Here is a 24,197-nt window from a genome sequence, read left to right on the forward strand (position 1 = left end):
CAGCAGGCTGGTGGGGGTGCACAAACCTATTTTTGGAACCCATTTGAGACAAATAATAATAATAAAGAAATGAAAGTCAAATACAAAGAAACACAGCAAATTCTGTGTAATTCTGCTCTGCAGTTTGTGTTGTAGCATGTTCCAGATAGACGAATAAAACAAAATGCAGCATCCCCTTTTCTACAGCCGTGGGGGTGATAACAATTCATAAAAAACACTTTAACCAGACATTCAACATCAACCCCACTAACTCCCAGTGTGTCTGAAATGCACGTTTTCTAAAAAAAAAAAAAAAAAAAAAAAAAAAAAAAAAAAAAAAAAAAAAAAAAAAAAAAAAAAAAACAACAAACTAGCTTTTCAAATTCCAGATGATCCTTGAAGTAATCATGTGCTTATAATAAATAAAACACCTTCCCTTCTCTCTCACTCACACACACACGAGGACAAATAAAAGCTCAAAATGTTGATGTTTCACCACCTACTTATTCTACATGCCCAATAAAATTTGACCAAAAAGCAAACTGACTCCATCCAGATACTGTAAAAACTAGAAGGGCACTCGGTAGAGCACATTCCTCCGCCATGCCACATATCAATATCGAAGGATGTGGATTCACAAAAGGGCAAACTAATACATTATGCTATATTCCAGAGTTTAATCCGGATCATCACCACATTTTAATTGATTCATCCTGGACATATTTCCCATCATTCCACCAAATTTGGTTCAAATGCATTCAAAACTTTGAGTTATCCTGTTAACAGACAAACGCCGGTGAAAACATAACCTCCTTGGTGGAGGTAATAAATGAATAAATACATAAATTAGGCACTTCTCAAGAAGGTCTGTAATTTTCCAGGTTTGCCGGGAAGCCAGCTATTTCTAGACATGGTTGTGCTATTTCTGCAGAGGTGCAGGATTTTCAGGTGCAGTGAAAATGTGACAGGACACAAAAACACAACAAACAAACCCTGGTTAAAGGTTTACTTGGACAAGAAGGCGGGGGGGATCAATTATTCCATCACTACAGCTGCTGCAGCAGTTTTTGGAACTGTGCTGTTCAATAAAATACATATATGAAGATATAGAAAGCTGCAGCATGTTTCCATCTTTCTGGGTCACGCTTAACCTTTAAAAATAAACAAACAAAGCTGCATCAAAGTACAGCAGGATTTTTTTCCCCTAAAGGTTAAAAGGGCATTTGTGTTCTGTCCCAATTGTTTAAATGTGAGAGATGACAGGTCACCCACAGCAAACCCATCATGTAATGAAGCTATGAGGTAAAAGCAGATTTTGCTGTGATGCGTGCCTAATCCCTGCGGTGTGGAATCCACACACGCACGTTCCCGGCCCGCTTACGTGCTCCTGTCTCCCAGGCTGAGCTCTATAAGTCTATAAATAAGCCTGGCAAAGTGGACATGATTGATCACTGCAAGCACAAGCTGCCGCAACACCTCCATTCGTCACACTGTTTGTCAAGCTTTCGCCTGGTCCCCCGTCAACACCGTTCCCTCTGCTCGGGGAGGTGGGGGAGCTTTAAAGTCCACACCCGTCCTTCTGTTGTTCTGCACCAGACTGCTGGTTATCAACGCTCTCACAGTACGTGGAGCAAAAACTACATCACAGCAGAGCAATGAAGTGCTGATGCAGCCTCTAGCTACCTGTTACTCAATATTTCAGGACAAACAGCGCAGGGGCAATTAAACAAAACCATGCAACCGGCACAGCTTTCAGTTCTCATCAGTCCAATGCAGTGAACAAAATGTTGGGACTGGAACTGGACTAGAGTGAAAAAGCCAAAGCTCAGCTTTTGTAAAAATAAATAAACAAAGAAGTTTGGCACCACAGCTGTGGAAAAGAGAAATGCAATCAATACTTTACTGGCTGGTAAACTAATTCCATCAACTTCAATTCAACAGACTAACTGATGAAAACAAGGAAAACCAAAACAGCACAGCAACAAATGATGAGACACTAGTAACAGAGACTTTTCCACAAAATGGGTTCAAATGAGACACATTCTATAAAGAAGAGTCCAAACAATGTTAGTAACTTTTCTACAAAGCCAGAAATGGGGCTTCTAAAATTTTCTGGTGTTTCATGAAACAAAATTATTTATTTTGCTCTAGTATTCATAAAACACTTATGAATGAGAAAAAAAAAGGAATACAGCTGGATGAAAGTGGAACGTGATACTTTTTGAAAAGATGTCGGTCCAGTGCTCCATCTGAGGTGGTCTTCAAGGAGACCTTCAGCATCTCCATGCATTCTTTCAGCCGGGGGTCACCTGTGCGAAGCCCTGTCGTTTTGAGCGCCTGTACAAGAGGACAGAATCATCTCAGTATCACAATAAACCCACACCCTGTATTCTGAACCTCCTAAAGAGCTGAACCTGAACATATTCATCCATTTATGATAATCAGCCCACTGAAGTTCACTCTTCACCAACTAATTGGACCATAAACGTTTGAGTAATCCTGAAGATACAGTATGTAGAGCAGGAGAATGTGTCCCTACGGTGAATAAGAAGTCTGCGGGTCACAGAGCTTTCTCTTATCGTGCCCCTGTTCTGTGGAATGATCTCCCTGCGTCAATAAAACAGTCAGATTCTGTGGAGACTTTTAAGTCCAGACTTAAGACGCACTTATTTTCCTTTCATATGGCTAGCATACTGGTACAGTTTTGTTTTCCGCTTTTTACTCTTTTAATTCATGTTATTAGTAATTGGAGCGGGCCGCGGCCTCAACTTCACCTCAATTCTGGGTCTTTTAGTGAAGCTTAGGGCTAGCGGCCAGCAATCACCTTAGTATTTCTTCTGTTTTTCTTGTTGATTAATGCTGGAAAATTATACAGTATTTTTTGTCTTTCTGATGCCTGATTCTGTTTTTCTGTTTAAGGTGCAGCTCCATCTAGAGATGGGAGTTGTATTTGTGTTGGAGACCCTTCTGTCCTGTGCACAAATAGCAATTCTTGTATATTCGTCCGTGAATTGTTCTGTGAATTATTTCTGTAATTTATGTTTGTAGCATGGCCCAAGCAGAGGGTCACCCCTTTGAGTCTGGTCTGCTTGAGGTTTCTCCCTCAGAGGGAGTTTTTCTTTACCACTGTTGCTCTGGGGGTTGGTAAGGTTAGATCTTACCTGTGTGAAGCGCCTTGAGGCAACTCTGTTGTGATTTGGCGCTATATAAAGGAAAATAAATTGAAAATTTGAAATTGAGAATCTGTAGATAAGGTGTTGAGCTACCTATATGTAGATCTAGGTTCAGTTCTCCTTCACACCGTCTGTCTGTGTCCTTGGACAAAACACTTCATCTTGATGTTCTGAGTCCACTTTGCAGTAAATGGGTACCATCTTTTACTGAGGAAGTAACCTCCATTGGAGATGGTTGGCAATGCCGATATCTTAGCAGGAAAGGTCTTTACAGCTGTGGTGCTTCATATCTCACTATATGATTGTGAGATTTTGATGCTAACCAGTGGCCTATGACTGGATGTCCTTGGTACTAGGTCTCTTCCGAGAGATCCTTGGATACCGTTGAAAGGATTTTGTGCCAGATGATCACTTACCTAGGGAAACTCAAATGAGGCATAGTGACTGTTACTTGACATTTTGACCATGTGATGTGCTTCTCCAAGCATGAGCCAGCACACAAGTGCTTCAGTGCAGAGATGCCCCAAGCAACTGGAAAAGGTCAACGGGACACCTTAACGCAAAAGATACATGGCCACTTTTGAGAGGTGGGCACTAGCCGGATGTCTGCCTGAGTGGTTGCCCGACAGGACCCAAAGCAGTTCTGTAGTGTGGTGGATGTGGCTGCGTGCAGCACCAGAGCATCCTCCCAAACCTGACCTGGGTGGACAATCCTTTCCAAAGGATCCTTCTAGTCTCATTTTGTTTGGCACCCAAGAGATAAAAGGAGACACTAATTTCTGTTATCTACTCAACTCAAAACATCATCATCAATAAAAAAAAAAGGTGTCCCTGACCCTTACTAATCATCATAGATGTTATCCACCAACCAAAATAGGGAGGTGCAGGTTATGTGGTCAAACCTGTGCATCTACATATATACTCAACAAAAATATAAACGCAACACTTTTGGTTTTGCTCCCATTTTGTATGAGAAGAACTCAAAGATCTAAAACTTTTCCCACATACACAATATCACCATTTCTCTCAAATATTGTTCACAAACCAGTCTAAATCTGTGATAGTGAGCACTTCTCCTTTGCTGAGATAATCCATCCCACCTCACAGGTGTGCCATACCAAGATGCTGATTAGACACCATGATTAGTGCACAGGTGTGCCTTAGACTGCCCACAATAAAAGGCCACTCTGAAAGGTGCAGTTTTGTTTTATTGGGAGGGGATACCAGTCAGTATCTGGTGTGACCACCATTTGCCTCATGCAGTGCAACACATCTCCTTCGCATCATCCATGAAGAGAACACCTCTCCAACGTGCCAAACGGCAGCAATCGGTTACGACGACGAACTGGAGTCAGGTCGAGACCCCGATGAGGACGACCAGCATGCAGATGAGCTTCCCTGAGACAGTTTCTGACAGTTTGTGCAGAAATTCTTTGGTTATGCAAACCGATTGTTCCAGCAGCTGTCCGAGTGGCTGGTCTCAGATGATCTTGGAGGTGAACATGCTGGATGTGGAGGTCCTGGGCTGGTGTGGTTACACGTGGTCTGCGGTTGTGAGGCTGGTTGGATGTACTGCCAAATTCTCTGAAACGCCTTTGGAGACGGCTTATGGTAGAGAAATGAACATTCAATACACGAGCAACAGCTCTGGTTGACATTCCTGCTGTCAGCATGCCAATTGCACGCTCCCTCAAATCTTGCGACATCTGTGGCATTGTGCTGTGATAAAACTGCACCTTTCAGAGTGGCCTTTTATTGTGGGCAGTCTAAGGCACACCTGTGCACTAATCATGGTGTCTAATCAGCATCTTGATATGGCACACCTGTGAGGTGGGATGGATTATCTCAGCAAAGGAGAAGTGCTCACTATCACAGATTTAGACTGGTTTGTCAACAATATTTGAGGGAAATGGTGATATTGTGTATGTGGAAAAAGTTTTAGATCTTTGAGTTCATCTCATACAAAATGGGAGCAAAACCAAAAGTGTTGCGTTTATATTTTTGTTGAGTGTATGACATTTCAGAAAAGAAAAAGCTGAATTTTAATACAATATGCAGTCAGATCACCCTTGAGTCAGTGATGAGTTGACAAAATTTTGGTGGTCATCTGGATGTCCCTGCAAACATTCCACTTTATCACTTTCCCAGGTTGAGATAGATTTTTTTTTTTCTCCTTTCTTTCAACTACAACATTCTTTCATTATGATGTCATCGCCCTCCCCACTAACGAAAAACAAATTAGAATATTTTGCAGAGAATGGAAACTTTTAAGGAGTTTCGGTGTCGCCGACGGCACGGTCCTCCCTGCCTTCACTGCACATGCGTCATTTCGGTGCTCAGCAGCGTAATTTCTGAGCATCACCAGCGATTCACCGATCACCCCGTTTCTGCTTAAAACTGCACTTCAGTCATCATCTATCTCAGCGACAGATATCTGAAGCTTTTGTACAACAATCATTTCCACATAAATTTAGCATTATTTCATAATAAAAGACAGGGGAAGCGATCAGAGCGCCACAGCAGCAACGCCTATATGTCATTTCAGAGGATCAGTAAGGACTCACCGATTATCGCCTCGTTTTCTGCTTAAAACTCACTTTAAAATGATTTACAAGGTTTACTTTGTCATCTGTTGGTTAATAATCACATTATTCCCCTTGATCGCTTTGGGTGTAGCGAGTCAAACTCAGATGTCCTGCTGTGGTTTGAAAGGACGCATGCGCCGTGCAGGCGGGGCGGACAAATTTTTTTTGGGGGGGGTGTGTTTGTTCTGCAACACCGGACTGCTTGCCTTAACGCCTCACACTCAACGATGGTTATTGCGAGTACTCACTGTGGTGAATTTGTGAGCAGGGATTTTTTCTTGGCCCTCTGCGATGGTGTAGAAAAGCAGTTCCTCCAGACTGGGCAGGATGCCAGCCTTCCTTTTTCTGCAGAACAGAAACAGAATTACTCACAGCAAGAAGTGAAAAAAGCCAGTTTGCAGCAAGTCCTGTTGGTGGCGCTACATCAAGGGGAGGAGAGGAAACATTCCGACTACAGGGAGAAGCAGTGAGTGCTAAACCGGAATGGGGCAAACACACACACATTACACTGGCCTTATCGCACAGTGAGAGTCTGTGCAAAAACATTTTAATCAAGCCTCCTCCAAAACTAAATGCTTAATCAGGTTTATTTGTCAGTTTTTAAAAAAATAAATACCAATACAACAACTTCACCACATTCACAAATTGATGCTGATAAGGAATTTACTTTTATCCATCAGAATGATGGACAAATATCAGAATCTTTCTGTAATTCTGGCAGAATTTTGCAAGAGCTCTCTTTTTTTCTCTGCAGGTTCATACAATCAATAAGGCCACTGCATTAAAGGCTTAATTTTCTCAAATATCAGAAAATTAACGAGTGGAACTGAAACCATTAGTCAATCAAGCAATTAACAACAACAACTTTGATAACTAGCAGTAAAAAGTGTTTCACCTGCTGGTGTCAGCCTCTTGGCCCAGGGGTCAACAACATGAATAGAGTGGAGCAATATAACCATAGTAACCATGGTTGGCAAAGAGTTTAAGGTATTTTTTTAAATGACATGTTGTGGAGTTATAGCAGCGTTGGAATATTCTATTGTAGTTTTAAGATAAAACTCAAAAAGCCTCAACTCTCCAGCAGTTTTCCTTCCAGCAAAATTTATATAATAGAAGACACCCACACTGATGCATTCCATTATTTTAGCCTTTATTTAAATATCACATTGCAGAGATTCATTTTCACTGTAGGTTTTAGAATTAGATTTTCAAATTTTAATATAAACAACCTTCATTTGTGTAGATCATAAAAAAGCGAAAGCCCAAGGGTGCCCAAGCTTTTACAAGCCTATATAGGCCAAAACATTTAAAAACTGTAAAAAATGGTAATATATAATACATTTGCTGGCACCAAAAGACACGCCAACACATGATGCCAGAATGTTCTTTTGAAAACCAAAATTACTAGTAGGAACAAAGAGAGACAGCTGTCCTTTCCTCAACCCTTATACATCCCCAACCAAAATCAGTTAAATAATAGTGGTGGGAGTGGTGCTATGAGCAACCCTTCACACAGAAGGTCAGCACACAGAATTCAATTCAAAATGCTTTGAAACATTAAACCTCAATGAGAACTGCTACTAATGAGCCAAATATCATCATTCTGGTTTAGACTGTGGTTCACTGTTGTGACTAATGGTTTCAGCTCACTTCCTGTTTTATAACTCTAGGACACTGTGACGGGACAAAGGCAACACTTTTAGTTACAGACATGGAAATATCTTCATCCACAGCGTGACACTTCACTGCCACGCCAATTCCGCTGAACAAAAGCACAACCTGAATTGTGATGACTGGGTCTAAACTGTTGCACCTATGATGCAAAAGCTCACAGAGGTCCCGATGCATTACAACTGTAATGTTTCCTCTTTGGGAGCATGCTGGGAAATGACCACAAAGCTCAGACTGAATGCAAGAAAAGTTCCACCATGGATGCTAAGCTAAACCTACAGTCACACTGAGCTCAACAATATGGCAGACATCCATGTTTCCTATAGAGCACAGCAAGCAGACAACCACTTTCTGATTTGTACCAAATTACTTGAATTTTTGATGCAATTTCTAACTATGGTGATTCCACTCACCCCGATCTAGTGTTCGTGGAAAAAAAGTCTCACAGAAAAAAAGATCACAGAATGACTTCTATGACCTTGGTGACTGGCTTGGATTTTTTTTTTTCCCCCCCCATTCTGTTTTGGTTGTTTTTGCTCAAATCGAATAGTTTGTTAGCAGGATTGTGTTATAGTCACATAAGCAAAACAAATCTATTCAGTGCACTCTCACGAAAGCAGTGGGACACTTATAATGCTGCAGAGAAAGTTCAAATATTATTTAGTAATCTTACTGACTTGGAAAGAGCTGAACATTACCACAGGAACATACTGGGTTACCAAATTGTTTTGTCCTCCTCATACATGACACTAAACCTACAACTGCCCAACTTTGGGTCACAGTGTCCCCACATGTCAACCTCACATAAAAGTTCAGAGTGATGTTGAGATCTGAGCCAATAACATTCTACAGCTAAATATTCAAGCTGTCTGGTTTGATGAGCCATTATTAAAAAAAACTGCACTAGGACAGCTTGATAGGTAGCTAGCTCAGTCACTATACAGATAAATAATGTACTGTCCATTCTTGTCTTACAACTGACTGCAAGCTACATTAACCTGTTTTTGGAATAGTTTACTCCAGTACTGTATAAAATCTGGATAGTGTGATGTAGTTTTCCATTATACGAGGTCTGTCAAAAAAGTAGCGGACCTTTTTATTTTTTGCAAAAACCATATGGATTTGAATCACGTGTGATTGCATCAGCCAAGCTTGAACCTTCGTGCGCATGCATGAGTTTTTTTCACGCCTGTCGGTTGCATCATTCGCCTGTGAGCAGGCTTTGAGTGAGCAGTGGTCCACCCCTCTCGTCGGATTTTTATTGCGAATAAATGTCTGAACGATTTGGAGCTTTGCTGCATCAAATTTTTCCAGAAACTGTGAGAGACCTCCAGGTGGACACCATTCGGAAAATTTAGATGAAAGAGAAGCGGAGGATTGCGCCACCATGCCGCTCATGGTGCGGGACAAAACCACCTCCGTGTTGGTCTCACAGGACGGCTTTCAGGTGGCTTTCAGATGGCTTCCGGTTGCTTTTCAGTCATGCGAGTATCCGAGAAATTGTGCGTGAGCTGGACATACCCCAACATGTCCTGTGAGGCTTCATCACGGAGTTGCTTTGCGCTATGCGGCTCCGCCGCGACGCGCGGAGTTCCTCCACTCCTCTTTCCATGACAAAAACTCCTGTAACAGTGGAATGTGCCGTTCATTTCTAAACTGGACGCTGTTTTGATCCGGTATATCGTCTGACTAGCACAGGAATTGCGGAAGATGTGGACATCAGCACTTTTTTGGCACATTGAGACAGACGTGCGGAGGAACTCCGCGCGTCGCGGCAGAGCCGCATGGCACAAAGCACCACCGTGATGAAGCCTCACAGGACATGTTGGGGTATGTCCAGCTCACGCACAATTTCTCGGATATTCACACGACTGAAAAGCAACGGAAGCCGTCTGAAAGCCGTCCTGTGAGACCAACACGGACGTGGTTTTGTCCTGCGCCATGAGTGGCATGGTGGCACAATCCTCCGCTTCTCTTTCCATGAAAAAAAAAAAAACTCCTATAACAGTAGAATGTGCCGAAAAAGTGCTGATGTCCACACCTTCTGCCTTTTTTGTGAAAGTTAGACGACATCCCGGATCAACAAAGCTTCACGTTGGAAATGATCTGGATGTTTGAGCGGGGTTTGAGCCTGTCGATCGGCGCTCGGAGCACGATGCGCTCTCAGACGCTGTGGGCGGTCTTTAAACCGGCTGGAGCACTCCTTAATCTGTGTAATCCCATAAAATCGTCGCTGAAAGCCATCTAAATTTTCCGAATGGTGTCCAGCTGGAGGTCTCTCACAGTTTCTGGAAAAATTTGATGCAGCAAAGCTCCAAATCGTTCAGACATTTATTCGCAATAAAAATCCGACGAGAGGGGTGGACCACTGCTCACACAAAGCCTGCTCACAGGCGAATGACGTAACCGACAGGCGTGAAAAAACTCACGCATGCGCACGAAGGTTCAAGCTTGGCTGATGCAATCACACGTGATTCAAATCCATATGGTTTTTGCAAAAAATGAAAAGGTCCGATACGTTTTGGACAGATCTCGTAATAACCACCATGTTGATCATTGTTTACTTCAGTTGTGCCACGAGCATAAAGACAACTTATCATTGGGGTGTTTGTACCGACTTGCACATTAAAGTTGCAATACCTACGCAGATCGTCTTAGGGTGAGTTGTTTTCCAGGAGAACTACACAAATTCATTAGTCATAGAAAATTCTACTGGCATCACAAAACATGGTTGGGAGGTTGAGAAGATTGGGTCTGGCCTGGTACAGAAATCACAAAACTTAATTGGTTGCATCTAAAAAGGTTAAGAAATATAAATCTAGTTAAAAGGTTAATCTTTTTTGGAATGTAGTCATTAAATTTTTTGAGAATGCAGATAAAAAGGCCATAGTCAGGATATTTACAATTTCTGTTAAAAGGATACAGTGGGGAAAATAAATATCTGACCCCGTCAGTTTTGCAGGTTTTCCCACCTACAAAGAATGGAGAGGTCTGTAATTTATAACATAGGTAGACTTCAACTGTGAGAGACAGAATCTAAAAAAAAAAAAGTCCAGAAAATCACATTGTATGATTTTTAAATAATTAATTTGCATTTTATTGCATGAAATAAGTATTTGATCCCCTAGAAAAACAGAGCTTAACAATTGGTACAGAAACATTTGTCTGTGTAGTTCTTGACCAAGTTTTCACACACTGCAACAGGGATTTTGGTCCACTCCTCCATACAGATCTTCTCCAGATCTTTCAGGTTTGGAGTCTCAGCTCCCTCCAAAGATTTTCTACCGAGTTCAGGTCTGGAGACTGGCCAGGCCACTCCAGGACCTTGAAATGCTTCTTACGGAGCCCCTCCTTAGTTGCCCTGGCTGTGTGTTTGGGGTCACTGTCATGCTGGAGGCCCAGCCATGAACCATCTTCAATGCTCTTACTGAGGGAAGGAGGTTGTTTGCCAAAATCTCGCAATACATGAACCCATCCATCCTCCCTTCAATACGGTGCAGTTGTCCTGTCAACTCTGCAGAAGAGCACCCCCAGAGTATGATGTTTCCACCCCCATGCTTCACAGTTAGGATGGTTTTCTTGAGGTTGTTCTCATCCTCTAAACATGGTAAGTGGAGTTGATTCCAAAAAGCTCTATTCTGATCTCATCTGACCAGATGACCTTCTCCCATGCCTCCTCTGGATCACCCAGATGGTCACTGGTGAACTTCAAACGGGCCTGGACATGTGCTGGCTTCAGCAGGGGGACCTTGCTGCCCTGCAGGATATTAAACCATGACAGCATCATGTGTTACTAATGTAATCTTTGTGACTGTGGCCCCAGCTCTCTTCAGGTCATTGACCAGGTCCTCCTGTGTAGTTCTAAGCTTTCTCAGAATCATCCTTACCCCACAAAGTGAGATCCTGCATGGAATCCCAGACCGAGGGAGATTGACAGTCATCTTGTGTTTCTTCCACTTTCTAATAAATAATCACAATAGTTTTTGTCTTCTACCAAGCTGCTTGCCTGTTGTCCTGTAGTCCATCCCAGCCTTGTGCAGGTCTACAGTTTTGTCCCTGGTGTCCTTAGACAGCTCTTTGGTCTTGGCTATGGTGGACAGGTTGGAGTGTGATTGATTAAGTGTGTGAACAGGTGTCTTTTATACAGGTAACAAGTTCAAACAGGTAAAGAGTGCAGAATAAGAGGGCTTCTTAAAGAAAAATTAATAGGTCTGTGAGAGCCAGAATTCTTGCTGGTTGGTAGTGGGTCAAATACTTATTTCATGCAATAAAATGCAATTTCTTTTTAAAAATCATACAATTTGATTTTCTGGATTTTTTTTTTTTAAGATTCCGTCTCTCACAGTTGAAGTATACCTACGATAAAAATTACAGACCTCTCCATTCTTTGTAGGTGGGAAAACCTGCAAACTGACAGGGGGTCAAACACTTATTTTCTCCACTGTAAGTCTGGTACCAGTTTATGTTGGGTTTTACACAGTTGTACACCCTGGGTCTTCGGCCCAGCTTGTGAGACAGTGCCTTTCCCATGTTTTCTTCCCACACCTGATAAATTAGTTCAGGTGTTTCCCACCTCTTGTTTTGTTGACCACACTTAGACAGGTGTTAACTGTTTTATAGTCACCTCAGAAAAGAGTTTTAAAGCCAATATTTGCCATTTCTGAAATGGCTTCAATGGTCAAACCCATCTCTTCTCCTTGGCCTTTGACACTTAAGATGTCGACTTCATTTATTTGATTTTATTGCATGGCTGTTATTTATACTTGTTTTATGTCTTTTTAAATACTTTATCTGTATCTTACAATTTTATGTGTTATGTGAACTGAGATGTTGAAGTGTTGCTTCTTTCTTTGCACAGGATCCCACTAAATCTTTTAACAATTTTTGGCTGCTATATTAATGTTTGAAATTTTGTTCACAGGAACTCAAAACAGCTGTAAACCACAGATAAAGTGGTTGAAACTGGCTACATTTGAGATAATAGGAAGTCATTTAATGATATTTGATACCAACTGGACTGAAATCAGATACAACCTTTAATAATAATGCCTATGTACTGCTGTAATGCTATAAAATTATTCACAGACTAGCACCTTCCTACGTAGCTGAACTAATTAAACCCTACGTACCGGCCCGGGCTCTGCATTCTCAGGGGGCAGAACTACTTTGTGTCCCTAGGGTGAATAAAACACATCTGTGCCACAGAACCCTCTCTTATCATGATCCTGTTTTGTGGAATGATTCTGTAGAGACATTCAAATCCAGACTTAAGACACAATTATTCTCCCTTTCGTATGGCTAGCATACTGGCATAGTATGGAACTATGCTTCCTATCCATTAAAATTCATTTTATTAGTAATGGAACATGTCTCGGCCTCTATCTAAATTCTGGGTCTGTTAGTGAAGCTTAGGGCTAACGGCTAGTGATCGCCTTAGTATTTTCTCTGCTTTCCTGTTGATTGAATGCTGATGAATTATACCTTAGGTGTACTTTTTCCAGGAGCCTGATTCTGCTCTTTTTCTCTCTGTCTGAGACAGACAACGGGACGGCTACTGAAAACAGGGTGCATTTGGAATGGACATTGTTGCAGGAACAGGCCCCCAAAGGGCATGAGGACTGCTGAACAACCCCTGCCTGTGCCATAACTGCCTGCTTGGACTTCTCAAATACATATTCCTTTATTATTATGTCATGCTGTTTTGAGTTCCTGTTTTCTGTTTCTTTACATTTGCAAAAAAAACTTGTGACAGTTAGAATGGCCTTAAGCAGTAGGTCACCCCTCTGAGTCTCATCTGCTTCAGGTTTCTTCCTCAATATCAGAGGGAGCTTTTCCTTACCACTTTCACCTGTGTGCTTACCCAGGAGGTTGTTAATGTTAGACCTTGCTTGTGTGAAGCGCCTTGAGGCAGCTTTGTTGTGATTTGACGCTATAAATTAAATAAATAAATTTAATTAATCCTTTACTATTACTACTGCACGAAACATACACTTCCTTATGTAGATCAACAAATGAGCTTCACCTCCCCAGTGACTATGTGTCAGAAGGCAGACTGCTGTTCTCTTCTATCATTCAGATCAAAATCAAACTGGTTTGCATGAGGCCATGTCATGACATGCAAAGCACCATGGGACACTGGCCTGCATTCCAACAGAGAGATGTCAGAATCTGGAAGGCAAAGCTTTAGCTGGCAGCAGGAATAAAACAGGTTGGAAATGTACCAGCGTGTAATGCATGCGGATTATTTTTCAGACTCTGCACTGATGCAGCCTCTTCCAGATTTATTCATCAGCAAAATGACATCAAATTATAATCCCTGACAGAGAAAATGGACAAGTAATAAACATAACTAAATGACTGTCTGAACCAAATTAACCACCAGGAAAATAATAATAATAATAATACAATGGCTATTGCACTACTGGTCACATTTCACAAGGTGGTCCATAGTGTTACATGGGCCAAAACTACTATTTTTTGAAAAATATGTGATTCACCTTAATAATACCTATTAAAAACAGTATGTTTCAAGCTAAAATCTGTTTTATTCAGGCTAAAACCAATAAATTACACATTAAAATACAATGTAAATTTGAAATTTTAAAGCTGTTTCTCAGATTTCTACTTTTTTGTAAAATATCTCCACATCTTGAGAGTTTTTATGCTATTTGCTTCAAATTTACAGCATTAACTGATAAGTGGACCTACACTTAGTGTGAAAATTATGTTTGTACTTGAAAGCACAAAAAATTGGCACACAGTTATTTTAGTACAAAATTTTTGTGCATTACAGGAAGTCCGCCTACAAAAAAAGGTACATCTGTGACTGTTTTAAATTCACTAAATTGTAACAAAAAAAGTATTTGGAAAGTAATTACATTTTTTCCTTGAAGTTTATGCCTACATACAGAACAGAGTCCACATGTATATAAGCTTCTTTCCTGCTTAACTTAAACTGAAATCCTGATTTCATTTCTTTAGGATAACCAAAAAAGTGACCTCTAAACAGTTGAACCTTTGGGAAATAGTGTCACTGTGTCATCCATTACCTCATCTGGTAAGAGACTAGAACTTACACATCATGTGACTTTGAACAAGAACCAGTCATAGACTGAGATCTTTGTGGGATGAACTGCTACTATGCTGTTCTCTGACCCTTTCAGTTAGATCTTTTTCTTCTCCCTGTGTCCTCTGACTCTCAGTGCTTTTGCTCCGACTTTCTCATCTTGTGGTTACTTTACGTTTGACTGTAGCAGTTTTGGTTTGTGCTTTCTTCGCTCTTGCCTTGGGTCAACGTCCTTCCTTACGCTTTTCTTAATCCAATGTCAATTTGCTCTCTTCCTTCTTTTTTCAGTTTTCATCTGTCTCCACACTTCTATGTTAGATTTCCTTCCACTCATTTTAAATAGATACCCTGAAAAGAATCACAATAACTCATAAAAAATAAACATTAACATCAATATTTTACAAAACTACTTTTACACCTGTATTAAACTGCAGTGTTACAAAAGTTTAAGATTATTTAAGGTGCTTAAGATAAATACATATTTTATTTCAAGCATAAATTATACACCAAAATAAAGCCTATGAGCATTTGGCTCACATCCTTACATGAACTCTAATATGCTTTATAAAGTAAAGAGGAACTAAAGTAAACTGAAACACTACTTAAAATTTGGTAAAAATGTACAGCGTTACATAGGTTTAAGATGAAATGAAGAGCCTGCTACAGACAAATGCCTTGGCAGAATCCATTACTTGATACATCAATCAAAGCTACCTGCTATGACCTTACACTATTTAGTTTTTCAAATAACAAAAACAGGACAAGCTTACCTTGTGTGGTATATGGAAGTACTTGGTCAATGTTCCAAATGTTGGTCTATAAATCAGTCTAAAAGCAACTCAAGACATACTGTACATCTTTAAATTTTAGGACTGTAGTGTGAAACTTCATTAAGACTGAGACTTTTCTAACTTTATTTGGTTGTTTTGTGCATCAGCACGTAACACGGAACATTCAAAAATGACAGACAGAAAGTTTGGAGCTAGTTTGCTGCCCGGGGGAATTTACCAAGCTCAACAACTGTGATACAGTCAGAGTGTGCTGATAGGTTTCCACTGATGTATAGATTATTGTTGTAGCACAAAATGAAGCTAGAACTACCATTTTAAAGAAAGTAAACCAAGAATTTTCAAAAATTGACCACCTTGTGAAATGCACTCTACTGCTACTACATTATGGCATTCAAATTACAATTCTATGAAGATGATACAAAGTCACTGCATCACGCCAACCCAGAAAGCAGGTATGCTGAATTTAGTCACATTTTAGTATTATTAAGCAAATGTTAATTACCTTTGTAATTGGGCAAAAATACTAGCTCTTCCCTTCCCTTATTTTGTATTACAAAACATTCTATAGTCACATTCTTATCTGAATATGCTCCAAAATGTAATAGTTTCTATCACAGGCCAGGTGCAACCTTCTGCATCCTTAGCAATCCTGCTAACAAAAAAAAAATAAAAATGATGTGATGTCAATCAATGTAATGTTGCATCCTTACATAACAGCAGCTTCTGACCTCATTAAAATGTTCGACTTGTGAACGTGTGCAGATGGGAAAAGTGGTAGCGAGACAGATGGGGGGTGAGGTGCAGGATTCAAGCACAGCCGCTGTGAGATGCTGAGATCATTTCAAGGTAAAGGGGCTAAAAAGCTGCTTTCAGTCTGCAAGAAAATGTTCTACATCTGCAGCAAGGATGATTAAATAAATACTAAAACTAAAAGAAAAAAAAAATAGAGACATACTTACAAATGCAAAGCAAGACGATCAACAACAGGGAGAGAGAGAGTGTGCAGAGGGAATAAGAATGAATTAGTAACAATCACATTTACAGTCAGAAGCAGCACCAGCATTAACAATTCACACACAGCGATGCGCCTAATATTAAAAACAAACATGTACACAACACTGAAGATCATTCAATGAAAGCAATGTGCTTGCACAATTTCAAAAATTACACTTAAATATGGAAAATGAAATCACTGTGGTCAGCTGTTAAAAACAAAAAGTTTATTAAAATTTGTCATGCACCAAAACATGACTTATAAAACTGACACAGATCTAATTGTGTGCGTTGGCCAAACAGCACAGATACACATTTAATATTCTTTCTTACTGACACACCAAAATATTCTGATCATTTCCAGACTTTAATCATCCTCTATAATCTATAAAAGGTATATAGAATTTATGTAACATAATACTACGAGGGTGACCATCACAAGAATCTGCCTCTGTGTTGGTTTGGAGGAATCGTGGGTGTTCAGCAGCTCTTTGGAGTAAAACACTAAGTTTTACTCCAAAGAGCTGCCATTATTATGGTGATAGTTGTGCTGTCAGTTACGTAGTCTCTTGGTATCAGCTGTTGGTAGGGCTGCAAATAACAACATCTAATATTCATTAATCTGTTTGCTAACCTCGCTGCAAAGCGGAAATAGACTGTTGCAAATGTTCCCAAATCTAAAGATTTTAAATGTCTCGTATGAAATTCTTGAGACCCAAAATTAAATAAAATAATCAGCAGAAAAATAAACTGATTTACTGGTGAAAATGTCTGTGAAAACAAATTGACATTTGACTTGTTTTGGCATCTTAATGTGCATCTAAATGTAATGAATTACTCCTCCTCCTCTACTTGAGTTAAGATCAAGTTGTTAAGATCTTAAGTTTACTCAAACCATTTGAAAGATGATACAGAGTTTCCAATAGAATTTTAATTGGCAGCAAGGGTAAAGCACTGTTAATAATAATAACAATTAAGAGCCAATATTTTTAAAGTTCAGACAGGTTTACATTAGTGTGTGACTCAAGCAGACTCGGATTTCAATGAAACTTGGTTCAGAGATGGAACCTACCAAGAAACGAACTTTTGCAAAATTTCTCGACCAAAAACCAAATGGTGACCTTGCCGGGGGTCATCAAAGTTCATGGCAAAAATACGCAAAAACTGATATTTCATTAAATTCCCATGTTTCAAGTGGTGTAACATTCAGCGCCATCAAGTCCCCAAGCTAGTTTACGTAACTATCAAATGACATAGGGAGGTAAACTCTTTCATTTTATATACATATTTGGTTGGGGGATCCATGGCGCTGAATATAGGGGGGCACTCAAAATCTGGCCATTTTGCCAAATTGGCTGTATTTGAAGGCCCATAACCCTCAGCGCCATCAAGTCCCCAACCAGATTTCAATGTTATCAACAAATATAGGCCCTACTCTATCAAATGCAACTGAAAAAAACATTGGGGTCTTGATGGTACTGGCCACCAGGGCGCGCCAAAGTACTCGACTTGCCCAATTTTGAGGAAGTTTAGCGCCACCTGGTGACCTAGGCCATCAACCTTCTTTAACAAAATTTGCAGGAGTGGATAAACCAACATCTCCACTTTATATAACCATTGGCAGAATTTTAGGGACTCTTCTTATATTGATTTGGCACGCCTTTAAAATTCCAAACATGTGACCTTCTGTAAAGTATGACCCACTTTAACCCTGTACTTTCTTCATATCTAGCAACAACCCACAGGGAGAGCCAATGTCGACTATGAAATCCACCCGCTGTTTTTACCAAACATGATCACATCTCTGGATGTTTCTGTCCATATTGATAAATGGTGAAGTGCACGGTCAACTATCTCATGATGAAACTTGGCCAGTGACACACCAACAGAAAAATGTTCACAATTTATGAGCCCCATCACAGTATTTGCTTGTTTACTTTGGAACACCAACAGAATACCCTGGAATTTCATTCTCAAGTAAAAACGCAATTATGAGAAAGAACTTTAAGAAGAGTTGGATGCACATCCAAAAAAAACAGTTGATTTGAGTCTCCCCAGTGTGTCACTACCTTAAAAGATCAAAGCTAACAGAATAAACTAAAAGCATAGACAGGATGCAGAGATTTATTAAGTGGGTCTTTAGCTTAGTGTCTTCAGGCAACTGCACGCACAACTAGTCAGGTTATGAGAGGAGTTCACCTAAAACTGGGGGGGGGGTCATCGTGATTCCATCTTAAACCGGTTATCATATGTTCTTTTAGCTAGATGGCCCTCCCCACTTTAATGAGTGTATTCACCATCATTCACTCTGCAGACAAGCATCAGTTAATGCTCTGTATCTCCTCTTAATGAATCCTCAAACCCACTGAAGCTCATTGTTGCAGCCAGCTGAAATAAGATGTCAGCAACCAGCCAAGCAGGCGCTGAAACACAGTGAACATCTAAAGCTAATTGGCCGTGAAACAAATGGGACAAGCCATTTTATTACAGTGGAGACTGTGGAGGGAAGCTCCAGGCATGTATCACTGCAGCTCATTTAAAGAAGAAGCTAAAGCCCCCCCCACAAGTTTGTATTTCTGGGCCATAAAAATGATAAAGTGAGAACATGTTTGAACTACCACGTGCTTAATTTAAAAAACTGTGATAGATGACGACGCTCAAGAACCTAAGCAGTTTTCTCGTACGTGATCCTACCGAGTGGGTGAAACCAGTATAGCGAAAGTGTTAGAGCAGGTTGTTGTCCAACTATCTAAAAGCTCGGGTTTGATACCCTGACTGTTACCAGAACCACAAAGCACTAACCTGACACAAAATACCTCCCCCCCCCCAAAAAAAAAGTGTAATTTGCACTTGCACCTTTCACTTGCATACAGTTGCGTTGTGATGCGTATGGAGTATAGTGAAAAATGGCGCAGATTTGGCGTAGCCCCCATGTAGGCTGGTGTGTGAAGGCCTATGGTTGCATTCCTAGTCTTGCTTACTGCCATGTATGTAGCCCTCTATGCTGTTTCTCTGCATCTCACAGTCCACTCCTGCCTACTTTCTGGTATTGTGGAAATGCACTCCATTCTCAAAACGGTACACAAAAGCAAACAGCATCCATGTTTCCAGACATACAGCGGGACACAAGCTGCTGACTTGTCACAGCTACGTAGTTTCGCGCAGAGAGAAAAAAAACAAAAAACAAAACAAAACAAACAAACAAAAAAAAACCTTGTGTGCAGAGGAGAGAAGTTTGGCTCCATGAGCTGTTTACAGACTGCCTGGACACGCAGATGGATTTGATATATTGGAAAAACCCAGAATACATTATTTCCAGGAGTTAATGGACTTTATTGACATGCCACCATCGCAAGAGAACTTAAGAAGGTGAAAGTGCCACAGTGGCGCCGCTGGCAATTAGCGCGCATTCCTGTCGCTGGCCATCCATTCATGAGGAGTTAACCTGGACATCTCCTCTCGCTGGTGATTGGTCCAAGAACAGGAGTCAATGGACTTTATTTAACTTGCCACAACCTTGAGAGAACTTGCAGGTGAACAAAAACTACAGCACAATGGCGCTCGCGATCCGTCCATGAGTGAACGGTGGATGTAGACATGTCCTCTCGTTGGTGATCTGTCCATGAGGAGTGGATGTGGACATGTCTTCTGAACATGCAAGCTTGGCCTGCCTCTTCTTCCATGGTTTTGAAGCTTCACTGCCAGCAAAGTCCAGCGGGATGGATAAACTCTATCAATCCAGGTATGTACTGATAAAAAATCTAAAAAGATTTTTCACCCTGGCATAGGGTTGTGTAGAATTGTGGAGGCTTGGCTACAGTAGCGCTGTGCTGTGTAGATTTACATACAGTAACGGAGTGTTGCATACACTTGCTTAAAATCTGCATACTTTCTGCATCCGGTGCTTTACGCTGAAAAATATTAAACATGTTTCATTTTAAATATGTTTAATTTTTTGTGTCTGCCTCACAAAACCCTCAGCCTACTGCTGCTTTGGGGATTAAAAAAAACAAAAAAAAAAACCTCAGCATAGAGCTGCTTAAACTCTGCGTAGTTGGTACACCGCAATCCACAACTCTACAATGGCCCTGGTGTGAAAGAGGCTTTAGCATCACATCCCACTTAGCATGCCTATTTTGATTTGCAGCTTCTCAGAGATGGAAATTTCAACACTAAATTAATGTGATATGTTCCCAGTGCATTCAAAATAATAAGACTCACTGGACATAGAGTTTATCATATTACAAACAATCACAAAAAGATAACTTCATTTTCCAAGATGTCTTGGACTACTTTGATGAGAAAATAGAGGCCATTATTAAATCAAAAATATCCCAACAAAATTTAGTTGGAATGATCCTATAATTAAAATACAGTGCCCTCAAAAAGTATTGGAACACTTGCTATTTCACACATTTTGTTTATGCCACTTCAAATACAAATAAATAAAAATACAAAAAATAAAAATTTCAAAAATTACCTTCCTTAACTGAAAGCAAATCTCTACAACTTGATATAAATGAATTTGAAATATAAAAGCCAAGATGATGGGTTGCATAAGTAATGTAACACTTTGGTATAAGACCTGTAAATAATCAGTTTTATTGCCAGTTTTCTTCAGACAAGTCAGGGGAAGGATACAAGAACATTTCCAAGTTACTGAATATATCTTGGACTTTATTTACAACAATTATGAAGAAATGCAAACAGAATACGAGAGAACACTGCTTTTGTTTACGTCCAACATTCCCACATATGCGCACAGACTGGTAGGCAGAAAACACCAGACTCCAAACAGGTGTGGTGAGAAAACACATGGGAAGATGACTTCAGACTACTTGCCAGCTCTTGATCCCAAAGATTGAGAGCAATATTCTGATAACTTAAAGCTTGGAAAAGATGACAGCATGGCATTGCCAGAACCATATAGCTTGAATCAGCTGGATGACCTTGACAAATGGCCCAAGACTGATTATGGTTGTATTTATAACTATCTCATCAACACACGTGGGCCTTGTGACGGTGAGGCCAAGAAGGCTTTCAGGTCTTTGGAGGTGTACAATTATTTTATCAGTGATCATGTGAGAGAATGCTGTTATCACCCTGTTGCAGCAGACGACGTTTTCTATTGTCTTTGTGGGATGAGTACAGTGCAGCAGTGGGACATGCCTTGAAGTTGAGACTTTTTAAACGCGGTCCAAAAAAAAAAAAAAAAAAAAAGACACTCCTGCACAGTCCAGCCGGTGTGCGCATCCGTGCGTCAGGCTGCAGCTCACCTGACAGCCACCAGACCAGCTAGAATCGAACAGTCGCCTCTGCGCTACTTCTCACTGGCTTTATTTCTGCTGTGGCTTACAGTTATTTTGACACCAGTGAGTCCAACTTTTCACTTCTTGCGTTGTGTATGTCCGTTGTATATAAAATTGATCTTTTGCATGCTCACATTCTGCATAAACACTCGTCTTTAGGAATATTAAACTGCTTGATTTCAAAAGAATGAACTGAAAATTAGATCGTTGTTAGTTTGCAGCCTTCATAATAACGTCAGTCACAGCTTACTGCCTAAATGTGAAACTGCACAAAGGAAACCAAAAGAAAAAAACAACAAAAAAAATACAGAAGGGGAGTGGGTTTGTTTTTAATGTGATGATTTCAAACACAGGGTGAGCTCATGTGATCCCATCTTTCACCTGTAGTGGACACTTCTAAGCCAAACCACGTCAGATCCTCAGGACTACATGCTTACGAAGTGAAAATCTTGGAAACGGATTGACTTCCATCTGGATGTGATGGGTTTTACGCACAGCACTGAGCTGATCCATCAGTGTGTGATGGATCACCGAGTGCACGCTTTGAACAGTGACCTCTTCAAGTATTACGCAGAGTCAGTGTCGGAATGACTTTTTGCCCACCAATATGGCTGCTGCACCTGTACTTGACTTCATCGCAATGCTTATATGGCACGCTACGGTAAATCTGTATGGAGTAGATAGTTCTCAAAAACTGAGTCACTGTGCAAGAAGGAGAAGCGTGAGTAAAGCCACAAGACACCCAGACAACCCAGAAGAAGTTATAAGCTTCTCTGGCTGTGACTGGAGAAACTATGCATAGTGCATGTTTTGCATTTTGTATCCCCAGTTATACAGCTTTATGATGAAGTGGTATAGAGGATTTTCTTAAAAAAAAAAAAAACTTAAAGTTCAGATACAATTTACCAGAAGGTGTATCTGAGATGCAAGCCTAGATTTGATGTTTTGGTGAAAGAAAATCCTCCTTCCGCACTGAAACTGAGGGCAGTAACCACTTGGCCACCACCCCTGCATTGGACCAACCTCCCGATAACATAAAGAAATCCCAGTCAATAATCCGTCAACCCAGCGTCTGAGCTAGCTAGTTAGCGCATCGAATGGCAACCCTCTTCACGCGATTCGCGCTTGGCGGAATTCCCTTTTAAACGCCCCCTAGATAAATATACTCCATTTTTTGTTGATGCGCATAAAATCAGAAATAAAACATAGTAGTAATCGTAAGCGGAGGCTCTACCCTTAAATTCGTCCAAAGCAAAATGTCTATATATGACTTTATCACGCTCGTGAAGTGCTTCACATTGGTTTACTACTGGGGACAGAATGCTCAGTTTTGTCACTGGAGTTTGGTGCACCGGATACCGACAGCAGACCGGTGTTGCGTCACATTCTGTGACCCTGATCGAAACGCAAACCCTCGTTTTACGCTACTGACCGCACAAACATCTAGTTAGTCTTCAGGTGAAGAACTACACAACCCACAAAAGCTTAAACTGAGGGGGGAAAAGCCAATGAAAATGTGTTTCTGCCCGTTTTAAATTTCAAACGTGATTTTTGTACGTTCAAAACCTGGAGACCCTTTAGGTGTCCTACACAATGCCTTGCCAATATTTTTTAAATCAACTCAAACAAAATTACTTACATGGTAGTCTTTCAAGTTAATATAATGACACGAATTAATGATACAAAAAAAAAAACAATTCGGTATAGGTTTTCAAAAATGAATCACCGAGGATTCGTGAACAGGCTGGGCAAAAAAAACAAAACATAACAAAACACGGAAGTAATCTGAGAGGTCCCACAATATAACGGGTCACCGACTTTACTGTGACACCCCGGTAGACCAACGTTGTTACTCACTTATCTGCCGTCGAATCCTTGGCCTGGTCTTGTCCATGCTGGTTGTTACCCGGGGTGCAAAAAGCTTTTACAGCGGGCTTTTTGACGAGGAGCCGCGGTGCTCTGCGCCCCCTGGCGTCCAAACACACGCTGCTGAAAAAGGAGGCAACTGCAGGTGCGCCGACAACACCTGCCAAAGGACGCTTCAGCTGAAACAAATCCTTGAAGCCTGCCGTAGTCCGTAAATGTAACATTTCAGTCCAGCAGAAATGAGAACCCTTGTGATTTCTCTAAAACAAGCCAAATTCCTGACGCGACAGTCGGATTCCTCGGTCGAGTAACGGTTATCCCGGTGACTCAACACCAGAAATTTTCCTGACTGCGACCTACGTCACGCAGCGCTTTGATTGGATGATGATGATGATGATGATGATGATGATGATGATGATAGCTCATACTTGCATTCGATTGGCTGACAGGGCTGTCATTCATCTGAATTGCTTGGCTTTGACCTTTATTCATCTCCTTTTCATCTCCATCATATTACCTGCAAATAAGCTGTAGTAGTCGGAAAATATAACAGAGATAAAGAAAAGTTCTACTCGCTCTCTGGTGTCTCTATATGTCTACCGAGTGCTTTAATTTGCTAGAGTGCCTTTGCGGTGCTGCAGTGCCCCCGTGTGGTTCTCCTGCATACAGCACATATTCTTAATGCGCTTTAGCAGCAGGATGTAACACAGGACAGGAGTTGGACTACTAATCTCTATCAGTCAGTAAAATACGGCTGTCAACGG

The 24,197-nt window shown here is 40.8% G+C and overlaps 1 protein-coding gene across 4 annotated transcripts in view; it reads right to left on the reverse strand.

Moving 5' to 3' along the window:
• The window catches only part of glsa (glutaminase a), a 36,864-nt gene extending 12,948 nt beyond the window's left edge, over positions 1-23,916 (reverse strand). Inside the window, exons 1-3 of one of the 4 annotated variants that reach the window (XM_034167334.1) lie at positions 23,425-23,916; positions 5,986-6,076; positions 2,198-2,316 (exon numbers count right to left, since the gene is read on the reverse strand). In XM_034167334.1, the coding sequence (XP_034023225.1) occupies positions 2,198-2,316; positions 5,986-6,076; positions 23,425-23,657 (443 nt within the window). In that variant the 5' untranslated portion in view covers positions 23,658-23,916. Of the gene's footprint in view, positions 1-2,197; positions 2,317-5,985; positions 6,083-15,993; positions 16,014-16,224; positions 16,344-23,424 lie in introns of those variants that run through there. The other 3 variants (XM_034167341.1, XM_034167325.1, XM_034167347.1) reach the window with 3 other exon arrangements.
• Between the last annotated feature and the right edge of the window lie 281 nt (positions 23,917-24,197).

Source organism: Thalassophryne amazonica, chromosome 1, assembly GCF_902500255.1.
Source record: "Thalassophryne amazonica chromosome 1, fThaAma1.1, whole genome shotgun sequence".
In the NCBI taxonomy this organism is placed as follows: domain Eukaryota; kingdom Metazoa; phylum Chordata; class Actinopteri; order Batrachoidiformes; family Batrachoididae; genus Thalassophryne; species Thalassophryne amazonica.